At 39.9% G+C, this 18,347-nt stretch overlaps 1 protein-coding gene across 2 annotated transcripts; it reads left to right on the top strand.

The window, feature by feature from the left end:
- Positions 1 to 3,603: 3,603 nt before the first annotated feature.
- On the top strand, positions 3,604 to 16,957 carry depdc1b (DEP domain containing 1B). Of its 2 annotated transcripts, none has more exons than XM_034611972.1 (11): positions 3,604 to 3,922; positions 6,375 to 6,640; positions 6,728 to 6,872; positions 8,018 to 8,145; positions 8,238 to 8,368; positions 8,466 to 8,513; positions 9,216 to 9,356; positions 9,497 to 9,663; positions 10,936 to 11,112; positions 14,542 to 14,667; positions 14,899 to 16,945. In XM_034611972.1, the coding sequence occupies exons 1-11, from the start codon at positions 3,875 to 3,877 to the stop codon at positions 15,055 to 15,057; spliced, it is 1,536 nt and encodes a 511-aa protein (XP_034467863.1). In that variant the 5' UTR covers positions 3,604 to 3,874; the 3' UTR covers positions 15,058 to 16,945. The 2 variants fall into 2 exon arrangements, with proteins under 2 accessions (XP_034467863.1, XP_034467862.1); XM_034611971.1 differs by having other exon boundaries at positions 3,605 to 3,922; positions 14,485 to 14,667; positions 14,899 to 16,957.
- The last annotated feature ends 1,390 nt before the right edge of the window (positions 16,958 to 18,347 follow it).

Here is an 18,347-nt window from a genome sequence, read left to right as displayed (position 1 = left end):
CGCAATGTGAAAGAAAATGAAAAAAAAAAATTGTAATTTCATTCGTCTGTATCCTGAACACAATTCAATGGGTTCTTGGCCCATGTCCCATCCTCCCACCAAGTTTCATGGAAATCTGTTCAGTAGTTTTTGCGTAATCCTGCTGACAAACAGACAGCGTTGCAGATCTGTTTTTATTCTGTTAAAAAAAGCCCCAATAGATCTTCTTTGGTTCAGTGTCCTAAAACAATGAAATACAAAACTCACAAGGGGAACAAACACCTTTTATTTTTCTCGCACAAAGGGCAAGATATTTGTTGTAGTATAATCTGACAGCTGGTGATTTGTACCTGGAGTCTAGCAAAAATATGATATATTGTAATCGTGTCCTTGCTCACATAAATCATTGTGTGAGAGAGTGTGAAGCCCAATGTGCCCTATTACTTATTGCTCATGATTATTGTCAGTCTCCTCTGCAAATACTGACACAATGAGCTGTGTCAATGCTCCTGTTGGCTGCGTTGATTGCTGCCATGGTCCCCCATCTCGTTAACCTTCAGTATCGCACAGAGAAGTCAAAGACGATATGTGAGGAAAAGGAAGGAGACATCTTTGTCAGGTGTGATTGTGGAAGACAGTTCTGGTATGGGGCCAATTTGTTCGCAATAGTTGTGTGTGTGTGTGTGTGTGGTGAGTTGCGTAACTGTATCTCAACTATATGTGCGTAATCACATGTGTATAAATGTAAAAGAATCTGCAAACGAGGGCTGAGATTTACAAATTCATACCTGCAAGTGTATTTGGGTGTTAATCAGGTTAAATCAAATTTCTAATCGTGTAAAAAACGTATAAACCGACAAATCTTTGTAAAATCCAGTGTAAAATCAAAGCTAATTTGTGAGGCTCGTTTGAGTTGCAACTGATGTCTTTGTCTGTATTTCAAGCTCTTGGAGTAAAACCCTCAGCCTTTTTTTACACATTTTCAAATCTGATTATGCACACACAGATTGAGATTCAGGTCCACAACTCTCCCCCCCCACCCACACACACAATTAATGTTGCCAGAATATTGGTGCTATAGTGCTGTCACTGTAAATTGGGCGACCTTTTTTGACATGTTGCGGCTCATGACACCTTCAGAGGGCCTAGCTGTGATTTCAGACCTCCCGAACCCTCTTCTCTCAACACTGCAGCTGCAGCTCTCATGTGCCCTCATGTCGCTCCTAACGTATTAGTGGTCTCTGAGTCAAAGAGGGCAGCTACCAACACAGCTTTGAATATCTCCACTGGTGGAGTTTGTGGATCCCTGTCGAGTGTACCCAGACTTCTGTGTTTATTCTGCTGGTATATTTCAGCCTTGGCTTGATAAAACAAGGTCGTATAACAAGAGAAAAGCGAGAATTTTAAATGGCAATATACTGAGGGTAATATAGTTTAGGTGATGTCATCTGAATTATGATGGTCTCATTGCAGCAGATGTGTACAAGCGTATTTTTTGTTATACTACAGTACTTAAAATTCTTGGGGAGTCAGAGATTATCGTTGTGGTGTTTCTCATAAATTTTAATAGAGCACTTTCGCTGGTAGAGTTCGTTTCAAGGTGCCACTCAGCTCTCCCACAATCAGTCTGAGGTGTGGGTGTATAAGCAGCACTGTCTTGACCCTCCTGATTAGACATCTGTCTCTGCCTCATTGCTGCAGCCCACAGAATGAGACAGAGGAGGACTCTTTGTCCTCGTAAGACACCACGAAAAGGTAAGTCTTGAGGTGCTATTATTAGAGGACTGTCAAACGGCAGGTCCACAGCTCTGATTGATCACTCCGGAATTTTTTAATCATCACTTTCGGGGCTGTATCATTGTAAAAGCTCAACGTGGGAAAGTCTTACAGGGCTCTATAGATTGTGGTATGTGCTTTGAATGAGCTTTGGGGTCCATTGTGTACATTAGAGCTGTGATTTGTTGGCTCTCCAGCTCCCTATTCATGTTGTCCCTCAACCCTCAATCTCCATGCAGAATATTCCTTCCACAGTGATCCCAGTGGTGATGGTTTACATGACTGCTCTGTTGACAGAAGACGCTGGATGTCCAGGGATCTTTATTGCTGCAAAGCAAATCAGTGTGAGAGCATTCTTCCTTGCAGCCCCTGACTTTCAACTTTACACCCACAGTATGTTTGTGTTTCAGGATCTCTGAGAACAAGATCCTGCTTCAGGAAAGTCGTAGTTCTCCTCTGGGAACCTGCTTCACTTATTAACCCTGTTGATCCTCCAAAGATTTGGAGATTGTCATCTCCGCAATTATTTCCTTTTCCTTCCTCTACTGTTCTTCCCTTTACTTCCCGTCATGCTCGTAGTCTGTCCAGAAACCATGTCCCTGGTTGCTTAACATGACAATTTTTATTTTTCAAGCTTTGCTGCCTCAACCTCCAAATTGTTCTGTTCTATCTGAATCAATAAATGTTAAACTTTTTAACTGGTTTGTGTCATTTTCCTCAGAGTGTATTTTGAGTCGAATCCAAAGTGTTTCATTAGAGACAAATGAAGCCTAGATCTGCTTGTTCAATGTAGGAGTAATGATATCCTCCATAATCAAACTAAAACCAGAGAAACAGAGGTGCATTGTGTCATATGGGTTTGACTGACTCTCAGTTAATATTGATCAACTCATAATTTCTCTGAAGTATATTGATCAGTTTGTTGCAACATGAATTTCAATTATGCGGCAAGTGGGAATTGATATGAGACGAATACTTTAATGTCACATGCCAGATTTTAGAATTAATTACAGAGTGTGTACAGATTAAGTTTATGTTCAAGTCTGTAGATATCAAGCCTACAGAAAAAGGTAAATACAGCTAATTAAATACATTTATTTTTGTATGCAAGTAAATGAAAAGCGTCTCATTCAATAGTTTAATCAATATTTTTAATATATGAAAGCATACAATCCTGGTACCAGGCCTATTGTTCTTGTTTCAACGAGTAGCAGAAGTTGTATATTGGTTTTTCGGTATACAATAATTGTCTCCAGAGGAGTCCAAAGTCCATTCATTGAGCCCTTTAATTGTTATACAAATTTAATTACCTTTAAAATACTGAATGTTTTTAAAGGTTGAAAAGGTTCTTTGGCATGGGAATGTGGAATTTTAAAGCTCAGTTGTTAAATAATATGAATGGCATTTGGATTCTATCCACCGAATACAGAATTTAACGTCACAATAGATAAACACATTTTTTCATTGGTTCTTATTTTCTCATTGGTTCTTATTTTCTCACATCAGACCAAAAGTAACTTGAATATTCACAGTGAAAGAATTGATGAAATAATGTTTAATTTTTCTGTATTCATCATGGACCTTTTTAACACTTCTCTAACTGGACACAATCTCTGTAAGTAAACTTGTTTTGATTTGTTATTAATTCAATATTTGTTGAGGGAACAAGCTTTTAATCGCCTGCGATAGAAAACCAACGTTTGCTGTTGGAGGTGAAACTCAGTCCAAAGCTGTGTGTGTGTGTGTGTGTGTGTGTGTGTGTGTGTGTGTGTGTGTGTGTGTTTGTTACTGCAAGGTTTACTCACGTGCGTGTGTGTGTTTGCCTGTGTCTGTGCGTGCGTGTGTTGTGTGAGTGTGTGGGTGGGTGCGTGCGTGTGTGAGTGTTGTGCCACCCCATCCATTCACAATCGTTGGTTACGTTCGGTTACGTGTCACGTGATCACCGCTCTGACGAATCACGTCGCTCCGATGCGGTGACGCGTGATATTCAAAGTTGCAGCAACGTTCTCTCTCCTCTGCGGCGAAGCGGCTTCCACCTCAAGCTCTTCTGTTTTGAAACTTCATCAAAGTGAAGCGTCTCCATGTTTCCTCACGACTGAGGCGGGCTCTCGGTGTCAGAATGGAGGGCAACGTCATTGGACCGGGTCCGTACCGGGCCACGAAGCTGGTGAGTCCGCTGGTAGCGTTAGTAAGACCCGGTTAAAGACCCGACTAGGTGGTTACCACCGTAAAGGGACTCGTTACGGAGTTTAGCTTAGTTCAAAGTGTAACGTCACAGTTGAATGTGTTCATAACTTTCTTACACGGGGAGTTTAAGTGTTTGAAGTCTTGTATACTACACCGAGGCTGGACTTCGTGAAGGTTTACTGCCTCTTCTACAGCCTCTTTGTATAAAACACATGGTCCTTACAATGTGTGCACTTAACCTGCCATGGTTTGGTGACAACGACGCAGTATTAGCGTTGTTATTTAAAAGTACTTCCATTACTAACCGGTGCCTACATCCCACTTCATGTGCATAACAACAACAACTGTATTTTTTATTCTACATCACAAGTGTATTTACTGAACAGAAAATGATTTTTCCAAAACAACAGAAACACAGAGCAAACCGAATTTAAATTAATTAATTAAAATTAATTATGAATAGATAACTAAAACCACCCAAAAAGGAAAAACAGAGGGAGGAAGGGGTTTGTGTTGAACAGGAAGATGGTGGATTATTTTGTTATTGTGGGTTGACATGTTGAGGATGACTGATAGGACAGGAGACTGGGTGTTCTGGATCCTGCAATTTTGGCTTGAGCTCGTCAAGGTTTGCATGTTTTTAATTTTATGTAAAAGCATCATGCGCAACTCAGTTTTCTTTAGCTGCTGTCAGACATGCACTGAACTCTCATGACACTCTGTGGCCAGCCCCCTAGTACAAACTCTGGAGACTGTCCGAATGAGCCCATGTGAGAATACAGCAGAAGGTCCTCCAGAGGATTCACCGCGAGCGAGTGGGCGTGCTGATGACCTCTCTGACACACCAGGGACACAAAAGACACAAAAACATTAAAAGAAATTACACATTTCGAGACTAGCTTTTGGTGATAAGGGTCGACACAAGTGTTGTTGCACTGTAAACAAAATCATGTGATCTCCACAGCAGAATTTGTACATTACCTCCTGCCCCTGCATGTTGAGCCACCCCTCACCTGAACACTCCTGAGATTCCTCTGTTGTTGGAGAGTGGAGAATCTCCTGCTGTGTTGTTCATGTGTGAAAGGCCGATTCCAGAGAAATCCTGGACCTACTTGTGCGGACAGTTCATGTCTGAAAACGGCTCGTGAGTGACTGTGGCTTGGGGTCTTACTGTGTTTATTATTGCAGAATAATATACTGAATTTATGGACATGTCGTAACCTACATTGGGCTGTTATTGCATTTATTCAATAAGCCTTTTTTTCTTTTACAGGAAGCTGTTAACAGCATGGATGCAATGTTCTACTTAAGTTCCCTATTACAATGTGGCAGCGAGCCAGAGTGAACAATACCAGGACCCCTTGCTTCCACTGTTAATAACTTTGATATATTGTAGGGAAAGCCGAGGCGTAGATAATACAATGATTGATGGCATAATTCCCTTTAGCTGCTTCAGGTTTATAAATCACAAATAGGAAGACATTTGCTGAATCAGCAAACTTGAGATATAAAGTTTGGTTCTGGTGCTCTTGAGAAGCAAGAATAGCCATAGACTTTTTTTTTATGCTCAACACAGTAGATTGAGACAACTGGAAACATGCCAAAATATAAAGACATCAAAACATGATGATAGCAGATTAATAATTGATTTAATCAATAATTTACTTAATTAGGCCAGTTGTTGGTTGGGGGGATTATATTGAGCTGCATGTTTATGTGTGGGAAGGTATGTGTGATAAAATGATAAAAGCTTAATGCATAATTTATGGAATCAAAAATCATTAAAGCTGCCACTTTGTTGGCTGTGTTTTGTTTCTTTTTTCAAATAATAAGCCACTCCAATCCCTCCCCCGATGGCGTGAACTCTTGGCTCTTACTCGTCTCTGCTTTTGAATCTCATCACACACTGAGCTCTTTTCAAGATTCCGAGCTGCCTGTCAGCAGCATTTGCTTTATACAGTTTAATGCTCTGCGGAGTTGTAATGACCCTGTGTTTCCTCATTGTCTCTCTGTCTCTCTCGCCCTGCTTTGATTTGTTTTGTTCATTGTCATCCTATTCATTTGAACACTTAGTGAGATCTAATGATCCACAACCCCTGTACCACCTAAAGCACTACTGGGAGATAATGCTGTATTTGTTGTGATGCTGACTACTTTTCTGATGTCTAGAATAGATGAGGGTTATTTCAGGGCAGCATTGTTGTGAACGATACAGTTTTACATGCTAGAGTAGTCTTGGATGTACTTATAGTGGAAAAATGATGTGCATGAACAAAATGAGTTATGAATATTTACATGCCATATCTAATTGAACTAGATTGATTGCAAGCAATGTCAAATATGCTACTGGACAGAAGTGACTGTATCTAATTGTGTTTGACATACTACAGCATTTCCTACAGCTCACTCTTGTATCTCTCCTTGTTATGTAGTGGAATGAAACCATTAAGCTCTTCCGTGGGGGCATGCCGCTCAGAAGGCACTGGGCAAACTTCCGCTACTATGACTGCAGTTTCACAGGATCCGAGGCTGTTGATTACTTGCACGAGCTACTGAGGTGCAACTACAACTTTGGGCCTGAGGTGACTCGCTACCAGACGCTGCAGCTGCTCAGGAAGTTCTTCAAGGCCCATGTTATCGAAGATATCAAAGGACGTCACGGGACAGAGGACTTCGAGGACAACAGCCATCTGTACAGGTACACCAAAACACCACAAGACATTTAACCTGCGTCTTCAATCCCTTTTTTCCTCCTTCGGCTGAGCTCTTTGTTTTTTCTCTCCAGGTTCCCCATGCTGTCTCCTCTGAAATCTTTTCCAACAAGGCCTCTGTTGAGAGACAGCTGTGACCTGCCCAGACTCATCCGCTGGGATGACTATGAAGAATTGCCTCAGCGGGAAAATGTTGCACCCCTGAAGTCTGCTGTCATGGTGAGGAAGACAAAAATGTTTTAGCCCATCCTGTGTTTTCTTTGACTCATGCTGCAGGAATTCTAGGCAGCTTAGGCGCTGTGGTGATGGTAATGAGAGGATATTTGTCAATGTGCATTGTGAAACTACATATTTTCACATAATAATTTGGACTCCTTTTGACAAAAACACAATACAGGTTGTTTTTCACACTACAGTCAGACATTAACCAGAAGGAAAACTAAACAATTCTGCTCATTGGTGAAGTGAGCCAAAGTTCTTATAACTCGTTTAATAAGGCCTCTAATTGACAATCATATTTTTGTGAGTGATCACATTGTGTGCCATAAAAAATAACTCTGGCAAAACAAAATGAATTTAAAGTGCAATTATCTCATCTTTGGACAACCATCTTACAATGTAATTGCGTTTGGCTGCTTTCCAAGACGTTTGTTTGCTCTGCTTTCGGTCCAGATGGTAGATGGTAGATGGTAGATGGTAGCGAAACCTTGGCATAGTTTCTTTTTCTTTTAATTTCTATTAGGTGCTGTGCAAAAACACAATGTTTAAGTTGTGTAATGGCAGGGAAACCCTGTGCTGTGCTTGAAGTGTCTAAGTTTATGCAAATTTATTAGAATGCAAATAGCAAAATGAAATAATTTCAAGTATTTCAATTACTAATATGAAATATGACATTTAAATCAATCTTTCCTCAAATTTACATAGAAAAAGTAAAAGGTACATTTGATTTGATATGATGCCGTAGAGGAGCCCAACAAAACAACAAAACACTTACTAGAGTTTCTGGTTCAGTTCAGACCTCGACCTCAGTTGTTTCTTGGTTCGACAGCATTGAAAAATGAACATTCGAACATTTGGTCCACCACATTTACATATATGGAGGAAAAAAACTACTAACAGCACACCCAACAGTGTAATCGGTTCCTATTGAACAAGGAATTAACTACTTTTTGACTGAAATTTTCCACAGAGTAAACATCACCATATCTGACACAATGTAAAAAGAAAATACCCAATTTTTTCCAAAGTTATTTGAATACACCATGAGACTGTTATTGTAGATGTAGACTGAATCTATGAACTATGTTTCTGCTGCCTTTGTTTCATTTAAAATAAACGTTTTCTCTTCTCTTCTTTGTGATCAGACTTCAGATTTGTGGAATAAAAGACACAGTGTAGCGATTGGAGACGTTCACGAATGCAAGCTCATACGGAGGAAGGAGATTACTTCAAAACAAGTGGACCACATTTGGAAATCAATGACAGTTGCACAGTACGTAACTCGTACATTACTTTTTGGGAACATTTCCACTGTTCATGCTGACTTCTTAATAAAGCAATTTCATGCTGATGCTGCTGTTTTAGTTTACAGAGAGTGCTGGGCCTGCAGTCATTGGATGGCGTGTTAAACCCCACGCATGTGAACAGCAAACACATTGTTCACAACGTGTTCAGTGTTAATAAGACCGGTATAGTCATTCTGGAGAACAAAGCTGGTATGATACATCGATTCACTAAAGCAAGAAAAACTTTGTTTCTTTGATGCAACTTATAAAAATATTTAAACTCACCAATTTTTTTTTCTGTCTCTAGAGGATATGCCCTATTGGGTGGTATCCGCAATGAAATGCCTCGCCAACTGTGAGTATATATTTTATATATGCTAATTTTAAACATAAATGTATAAAAAGGAATAACTAACAAATTAAAAAATGACAAGAATCCATTCGAAAACCTCATATCTTCCATTCTCTTGGTCATTTTGGTACTTCTCAGTCTTATGAGATTTTGAACTCAGGATATTGGGATGTTATACTGCTAGTTGAACAATACAGGTTTTCTGGCCACACTAGGTGCATATGCAGCGCTTGCAGCTGGGAGCCTGCTTTGGATCTGCTAATACCAGCCAAATGTTTTACATAGGGTCGAATAAAAGTAGGCCAATGCACTCAGCCAAATTCCAGAACTCTGCCGTACAAAGTCATACATCTTCTAGTCTTGCAAATATTTCACAATCAAAGTATTGTTAAAACAAATTAATGTATTGAATCATCACAGGAAGTCTAACAAATATTTATACATCAATGACATATTCAACAGATTGAAATTGAAACTGAATCTCTTGAGGAGCAGCGCAGCTCACACAGGCAGTGTGGCTGCTCTGAATTGATAACACGGGCGAAAAAATAAAAGGCAAGATGTTCCATGACACACATACTCGTGCATCAAGTGTGGCTCGGCGGTTGGCTATAGTCCTAGTGTACGCATATTCCATAAAGTCTTATGTGCCATTGTGCTTTTTTATTTGCATGTATTTAACATTACGTTTGTCTTCTTTCTCAGGGCCTAATGGCAATGAAACCAAACAGCCAGTGTACCCAGGTTTCGAGAGAGATGTTCTGAGAACAGTAGCAGATTATTTTCAGAGACTCAGAGAACCCCTGCTGACTTTTCATCTATATGAAGTCTTTGTCAACATTCTTAGTAAGTACATCACAATTTGATTCAGCTCCTAATATTTTCTCTGTTCTACAGATAAACCCTGTGACCCGGTGTTCATTTTGGTCGAGGCTGTGTGTGTTTGCTCTCAGGAGAAAGACTCTTCTCTCTTCATATCTCTGCAGGTCTGCTGCAGGAGGAGGAGGAAGCCACTGAGGCGCTTCAAGTCAGCGGTCTCTTACTCCCGCCGCCCAACCGAAGACGCCTCCAGCTGTTACTGCGTCTCATGGCGCGGGTCTGCCAGAATCCCCACCTGCCTCCACTCAATGACACTATTACTACCCGCACACTGGTACCACTTCCCATCAATCATTCACTGCATGTACACTACACACAACGTCCAGCACACAAACAATAAAAAGTGGCAGTATATTGTAAAAGGACTCATTTAACGACAAGGAATTATTCTGAAGTAGCTCTGGAGCATAAGATCCGCCCATTCCAAACAGGCAGGTTTACAACGGGCACTGCTCTAGTTCAAAATAAATGATACAAACATAGAGTTTAAAGTCAACAATTGACAGTACCATCATCTTTGAAGAACTGAGGTACCTCAGTGCTGATGCTGATTAACTTACAGATATAGTATTTGGTATAACAGAATAAGTCATAAATACTTAACAGCTGCTATGGAACACAATGATTATTTTATCGCTGGTTGTTTTTCACATGAATAATTACATTATTCATGAAAATTAAGTATTGTGTATTCAGGTATAACTTTCACCATCACTGCAAAGTTTCCAGCTGTAACACTTGCACTACACACTCCACAGACTAGGCAATACTAGGCCACACTTCTCCAGGTGAAGTAAGATACCTTATAACCCACATTTCACTGCATAAACAAACTACATGCTACAAGGTAAGGTGCTGAAAAAAGGAAGACTTTGCCAGATATAGGAACATACCAGGAGAATATATTCTGCATTCAAGGTTTGAGCGAGAATTTTCTTACTTGACTGTAGGAACAGATATCTCTGGCTGGCAGCATTTATGCATTTTCCCTTCTAGATATTACCACTAGAACTATCAGTATGCAGCACTGTGCATAGACAATTTAAGCTTAACTGCTGTGGCTCAGGGGTTACAGCGGTTTGTCTACAAATCAGAAGGTTGTGGTTTGAACCCTGGCTCCTCCTGTCTGCAAGCCAAAGTTTCATTGGGCAAGATACTGAACCCTAATTGCCCCTGTGTGTGTGTGTGTGAGAGCAAAAGTGCATCATATAGTAGTGTGTGTATGTGTGTAAAGCACTTTGTGGTCCATAAGACTAGAGAAGCACTACATAAATACAGTCCATTTACCATTTAATGTATAGTGTATCTCAAAGTGTAATTGGTAAACTGACTATTTATATCATACTTTTCTGTTTTGACAACAGACAACATCATAATTTCACCAATAGATACAATTGGTGGGTTCAATATCACTTCAATAAGCTGACTGGAGGAGCCTGGGTTTAAACTAACAACCTTCTGATTAGTGGACAACCCACTCTTATCTCCTCAGCCAGAGTTTGGCAGCTGGTTTCTAATCCATCTCTTATCGTGGTCTCTTGTCCAGATGCTGCAGATGTTCTCTCACTGCGTTCTGGGCTCAGTAGATGAGATGGACTTGGACGAGCTGCTGGCCACTAAACTGGTAACCTTCATGATGGAGCACCACAACACCATCTTCCAAGTGCCCTCCAAGCTGCGAGGCCAGGTTGAGGAGCATATGTCCCATCTCAAAAGAGTTCAGGTTAGTGGATTTTCTCAAGTTACAATCTGTTAACAAATGAGTCGATTGATCCTGCTGCTCTTCTGCTGCATCTGTTCCCTGCAATCCATACGCACAGATCAATTATGGTGCATCACCACTGATGAATATGTGCCATATGTGATTGGTTCCATAATTTTTCAATGCACTAAGTCTAAAAGTGGTACAGTCCCTGGTGCATTTAGGTATTAATTAAAGTAGCATAAAATCCAAGTGTTCATGTGAATGGAGATCTCTTGACCCTGTACAGGCCTATTATTATTATTGTCTGTCCTGGGTGATCCGATCACAAGTCGACTGCTTTAAATGGCCACGTTCTTTTTCACTGTATGAACGCAAATGCATCCTGGGCCATATATAAAGGACGACCTACTTAGCTGACGTCTTCTGACACGCTAGAGTTTCATGTGAACTGAAAGTATCTTTACACTTCTCAGTGTTTCCCATACATCATAACAAACTGAGGTCTGGGACAAAGAGCTGTCAGTCCTCGGACCCAGCTCAATCTTCTTCTACGTCCTCAGATTAACTACAGCAGCGGTCAGCAACTGGGTCAAACCTCAGGTCAAAATCACTGCAAGGTCACTTCGATGATTTTCTTTCTTATTTCACTATATCGGACTGACTAAGACATGGGTGCAGTATGTTCCGATCTCCATCATGGCATGAACATTAAAAGAATCACTTCCTGTTTTGGCAATTTGTAAAAGTACGTAGTATGTTCTTTTTGTTGCTGCCATGCTTTATATCCACCTGAATTACAGAACTTTTATTTGGAAAATGTATGAACTTGGGTCTGAAGATTGTATCTATTGCTTAACAGACCCTCTTAAATAGCTGACTTGCAATTTATGAAAAAACAACACCAGTTAAGTAAATCATTCAAACTTATACACTACCGTTCAAAAGTTTGGGGTCACCCAGACAATTTCGTGTTTTCCATGAAAACTCACACTTTTATTTATCAAATGAGTTGCAAAATGAATAGAAAATATAGTCAAGACATTGACAAGGTTAGAAATAATGATTTTTATTTGAAATATAAATTTTGTTCTTCAAACTTTGCTTTCGTCAAAGAGTGCTCCATTTGCAGCAATTACAGCATTGCAGACCTTTGGCATTCTAGCTGTTAATTTGTTGAGGTAATCTGTAGAAATGTCACCCCACGCTTCCTGAAGCACCTCCCACAAGTTGGATTGGCTTGATGGGCACTTCTTGCGTACCATACGGTCAAGCTGCTCCCACAACAGCTCAATGGGGTTGAGATCTGGTGACTGCGCTGGCCACTCCATTACAGACAGCATACCAGCTGCCTGCTTCTTCCCTAAATAGTTCTTGCATAATTTGGAGGTGTGCTTTGGGTCATTGTCCTGTTGTAGGAGGAAATTGGCTCCAATCAAGCGCTGTCCACAGGGTATGGCATGGCGTTGCAAAATGGAGTGATAGCCTTCCTTATTTAAAATCCCTTTTACCTTGTACAAATCTCCCACTTTACCAGCACCAAAGCAGCCCCAGACCATCACATTACCTCACCCATGCTTGACAGATGGCGTCAGGCACTCTTCCAGCATCTTTTCACCTGTTCTGCGTCTCACAAATGTTCTTCTGTGTGATCCAAACACCTCAAACTTTGATTTGTCTGTCCATAACACTTTTTTCCAATCTTCCTCTGTCCAATGTCTGTGTTCTTTTGCCCATATCAATCTTTTCTTTTTATTGGCCAGTCTCAGATATGGCTTTTTCTTTGCCACTCTGCCTAGAAGGCCAGCATCCCGGAGTCGCCTCTTCACTGTAGACGTTGACACTGGCGTTTTGCGGGTACCATTTAAAGAAGCTGCCAGTTGAGGACCTGTGAGGCGTCTATTTCTCAAACTAGAGACTCTAATATACTTGTCTTCTTGCTGAGTTGTGCACCGGGGCCTCCCACTTCTCGTTCTACTCTGGTTAGAGCCCGTTTGTGCTGTTCTCTGAAGGGAGTAGTACACACCGTTGTAGGAAATTTTCAGTTTCTTCGCAATTTCTCGCATGGAATAGCCTTCATTTCTAAGAACAAGAATAGACTGGCGAGTTTCACATGAAAGTTCTCTTTTTCTGCCCATTTTGAGAGTATAATCAAACCCACAAATGTGATGCTCCAGATATTCAACTAGCTCGAAGGAAGGCCAGTTTTATAGCTTCTCTCACCAGCAAAACAGTTTTCAGCTGTGCTAACATAATTGCACAAGGGTTTTCAAGGGTTTTCTAATCATCCATTAGTCTTCTAAGGCGATTAGCAAACACAATGTACCATTAGAACACTGGAGTGATAGTTGCTGGAAATGGGCCTCTATACACCTATGTAGATATTTCATTAAAAACCAGACGTTTCCACCTAGAATAGTCATTTACCACATTAACAATGTATAGAGTGTATTTCTGATTAATTTAATGTTATCTTCATTGAAAAAAACAGTGCTTTTCTTTGAAAAACAAGGACATTTCTAAGTGACCCCAAACTTTTGAACGGTAGTGTATATCAACCACACAAGTGAACATCTGAACTAAAGCAAATTCAGTTTAATTTCATGAAAAACAAGCAAACAGCCCATTCTTAACAGGCAGGTTTAGAACGGGCAATGCACTAGTGAATTTGAATGCCAGGTTTGAACTGATGTACTTAGAGCTGTGCACTTGTGATCAGATCAAAAGTATGAGCGGGGTCAAAGGTTTTGTTGTATACCTGTATGTTTAGCTGGTTCATATTGATGTGCATTTAGTTTTGTTCAGAAAATAAGAAAATATGGAAAACCCACTGTTAAAAGAGTCTATGTTCTACATACAAAAGAAATGAATGCGACAGTATGCACAGGCTTACACTCCTACACTGTGAAGGGACTAAATGCTTTTATTATAATTGAATGCTATAGATGGGATTTTAAAACCAACCCCTCTGCACCCTGAACACATTATTCATATGTACTAGCCATATTAATTATCCTCATTTAAGTGTTCTGTCAAACCACCAAATCATTAGCCACCCACTGAGAATTGTATTACAATTTCTGAGAAACCAACAACATTTTATTGTTGACTCATGATGGGCTTACTGATTTCCAACATTAGGCAATGATATTCTGACTAAACACAATTCAGTATTACATAGTTCCCATTGTTTTCACATGTTTTCAATAATCACTTACTGACATGTATAGCATGTTATGAGACGATGCTGACTTTGCTTTACACAGTGCACATTAAGAATTTGATGGTTTGTCACCAATCCAATTAGCCACTGTTCTGTTTTCCCATATTCTCTGTCAAATGTTGAATGCATTTAACCTTATTCAAATCCATTCCATTTGTGTCTTCCATCAGATCAAATATGCAGGTTCAGATACAGACTTTAGTCTATCTCCAGCCTTTTGTAAACAGATCCGCAGGGTGGAGTCTGAGGAGCAGAAGGTGATCGGTACCCAGACCCCCCTGCAGCAGCTTCTGGAGGGTCTGATAGCAGACAAAGAACTCCCTGCCAAGGACAAAAGAAAAAGGCTGAAACAGGTACGTCCACACGATTAGGAAAGGATATGTGGTAAGTCTTTGGTCAGAGGAATACAGTAAATTAGACTGCTTCTGTGCAATAGGATGTAAGCATTTTTATATAGTCACTCAGTTTGAAGGTTTTTAGAGGCCTAATAGAGTTGAAAGTATGCAGTATAAAAATAACAAAATATAAACACATTTCTGTGTCCGACAACAACCAAGTAAAGATGAATTCCCTTCCCTTTTCAGTTCCAGAGGTCGTACCCGGAAGTCTACCGCAATCGATTTCCCACAGAGGAAAGCAAAGCTGCTGTCATACCGGTGAAAACCCCTCGACTCAAACCTCATCTCATGTTCCTCAAGAAACCTTTCGAGCCTTTTCAGAGGAGCTGGAGTTTCAGAGCATGATTTGCCACCACTGACATATCTACACTTCCGGCTGTTTATACATCTCAACCTGTGGCTGACATGGCGCTCTGGCCACAGGTTTGGTACTTCTGATTAACCACTACGATTTGTATTCAAAATAATGAATTTGACCTTGTAGCACTACTGAACTTAAGACATTAAAGGTTCAGTTCACTCAAATTTCAAAATAGTTTTGAGATTTCCCACAGATTTCTAGTCATGCACATTGTGTTGTTGCTGTGGAAACAGTTGCAACTATTTTCTAACTTTTAACAAATAGTGCATACAGTTAATGTGGAGGGGTGAACTGACCATTTAAGGGCATCTCTATGTTTTTACTTATTATTGCCAGAACACTTGAATAGAATACAAAATATCGGAAACATTCACTTACTGTAAAAGAACCACTGATGTTTCTTAAAATGCCTGTTTTGTAGTTTTTGTAAAATTGTGTATGGGTAAATGTTTCTACTTATATGATACTATATTTTACAAAAGCATAATATACTATTGAGTGGCTTTGAAACCTCAACACACTGCAGTCAAATGAAATGCATGCAAAATAGACAAAACACGAGAAAATTACATAAAAACATCTTCACCAATATGACAATGCCTGGCACAGTGGCCTTGTCATGAAAACGTACACAGTGAAAGAGGTGAGGTAATGCTGACTCTTGCCTTCCTGCCCAAGACAGTCAAACTCTTATGGATGTTTCAACTGGACACTGACAGGCGAATCTGTGACAGGAAAAATATAAAATATAGTGTGTATATATAGTAGCCTATATACACAACATGCATGCAGGGTATGTATCGTCCCGCTAATCTTTTTCATTTGCTTATATTTTGTCTATTTTCACATGTTTTCAAAGGTTGCATTGCATTGAGCTCACAGAGCCACTGTACTAAGATATCAAATTGGCTAACTTGAATGAAATGCATTTCAAAAGTGTTAATGACCTATTTGGTTTTAATATTGTAGGTTCAAAAACTATTAATAATCAAAGTCTGTCAATCTTTTAAAATATTTATATTGATAAACAGCTTAATATTGTAGCTTGTTAAACTGTACTGCAGGTGCAGTGATGTTCCTAAAAGACCTTCCACCCTAGAATTTCACGAGCTAGTCTCATTTCACGATCACTTTTCATATATGGAATGGTGATTTTGATGCTGCATCCTAAACTCTTGTTTGAATGAACATATCGAGGGTTTGTCCAGAAAGGGAGTGTCTGTGTCTGTGTCTGTGTCTGTGTCGTGTTACCTAAAAAAGAACCTATAGTTGCGTTTAAGTGAATAATTATGTTTGTAACTGAAACACAGATGATAACAAATGAGGGAAAGCCCAGAATATGTGGGTGAAAATTGCTGTAAAAATGTTCAACAATATCTATTGGTTTTATATCATACCTAGTCTCAGAGAGGGGAGGAAGACGCATGAGGTTTATGATGTGCTGTAAATTGTCACCGTAATTTTGTCCTAAACCCTTCCTGTAATTTACTTGATTACTGTATGTGCACTCTACTTTCATTTCATGGTTTTACTTGTTGGTTTTATTCTGTATATAAGAACTATTCTCTTAATTGGTACATATGTCAATGTCTCAGATGATCCTTTAAATGTGTTCGTCATCATTTTCTGTTACCTGCTGTTCTGTCATGTCAATCAGGTTGTTTCTCACTTAATTTGAAACCTAAATTGTTTTTATTTTTTATAATGATTAAGTGCTGATATCACTATTTGGAGTTTCATAAATGCGCTTGAACAAAAGTGTTAATGCTGGAAAAACTGTTACACTTGAATTGCTGCTGTGTGCTGGAAATAAATCAACAGGATAAAAGTGAATTTGTGTTGATGCTGATTTTCATATAAAAACTACTGTAATTTGGAAGCTGTTCTCCGTTTGTGGGTTATTGGTTTTGTTTGAATTTGTCAGATCGGCAAATGGCTGTTTTGACTTACATTTGAAAATATTGTGTTATTCATGTGACATTAATACATTTAATCAACCATTATCCAATTATGTTAACAATAGTTATTGTCCTTGAGGGATTTGAGTCTCAATGGTTCTATAAGTGCAGCCTAATTAAGCATTGCATACAATACAAAAGCAAACACAGCATAGCAGGGAATTCAATACTGCTTTTATGCAATGTTTAATTACCATTATTCTTTTATACACAACTGTTTAAGCAATGTGCTTTTCTAGAGGATGAGGGAGGTACAGTCTTTACTTTATAGGAGATTTACAGTTGTCTATTCCTTCCCATTACATCTCATTTCTTGCTGTGTGCACCTATAAAAAGCTTTCATCTGAAGGTAATCACGCTGCGTAATGGAGCAGCAGGGAGGTAAAGTGAGATGATTAGCTGCAACTGGGGGGGGGGGGGGGGGAAACGAGTTGCAATCAGCAGCTGACACCTGCATGATTTCATAAGGAAACGTCCCACGTGATAAACACTTTGGGCTTGTACCTAAGAAAACGTCCACTTCGCTATCACAGCACTACCTTATTTGCAACCATGCTGCCAACAGCATTTGTTTTGTTCAGTGTGAACATACCTCTAGGTTTGTTTTTATGTAGATATTATTATAATTGCATTTGAGTGGGCGACTGGGCAAGGTCCAGAAAATCCGAGCAAAAACTTTGTGCAAAACAATGTGTCGCATTCATTGTCGTAGTGACAAAGATGCACACTCAAAGAGGGAACATACTTGTTGCTTAGACCCATTTCCTCTCTGATGGATCGAATATGATCCAGTTTCATAATTCTAGTCTGGTGTGAGGAGCGAGAGACATCTGTGGGGAACCAGAGGTTAAGGAGCTTTGTCCAAGCAGGTTTGTTTAGAATGGGCACTGCACTGGTAATGTAGCTAAAACTTAATGACTGCAGATCTCAGTGAAAGAGGTGTCAGTAACACTCTAATGAACAGTGGTGTGGAGAGGTCTGCCCTTATCATGCCCCAGGTATTATTAGAGCATTGATATTCCAGCCTGTGTGAGTGCAGATAGTCCAGTAAGTGATTCATCCAGGGCGATTGGGCGTAGCTGGTCTCTGCGGTGGAGTGGAGGAGTGGGAATTATCTCTTAACTCAGGGACCTCTTCAGCCTTTGTAACCACGGGGGGGTTAAAACCTGACGCCAATACAAAGCAGCCAATCTGCTGACATGGATGCAGATTATATAAATAGCATCTCACACCGCCTTGAATACTGTTTATGGTCACATGACTCCACTGAGTTGTGATGATATGATCTCTCGGAAATTGACCGAAACCTACTTCAG

The sequence above is a fragment of the Hippoglossus hippoglossus genome, chromosome 16 (genome assembly GCF_009819705.1).
Source record: "Hippoglossus hippoglossus isolate fHipHip1 chromosome 16, fHipHip1.pri, whole genome shotgun sequence".
Taxonomy (NCBI): Eukaryota; Metazoa; Chordata; class Actinopteri; order Pleuronectiformes; family Pleuronectidae; genus Hippoglossus; species Hippoglossus hippoglossus.
The sequence above is the reverse complement of the archived record's forward strand: the minus strand, read 5'-3'. Positions and strand labels throughout refer to the sequence as shown.

Excerpts from the sequence above, each read along its gene's own strand:
- depdc1b (XM_034611971.1), top strand. The coding sequence starts at position 3,875 with ATGGAGGGCAACGTCATTGGACCGGGTCCGTACCGGGCCACGAAGCTG. Across the intron at positions 6,641-6,727 it reads GACAACAGCCATCTGTACAG|GTTCCCCATGCTGTCTCCTC; the intron begins GTACACCAAAAC and ends TTTTCTCTCCAG. Across the intron at positions 8,146-8,237 it reads AAATCAATGACAGTTGCACA|TTTACAGAGAGTGCTGGGCC; the intron begins GTACGTAACTCG and ends CTGCTGTTTTAG.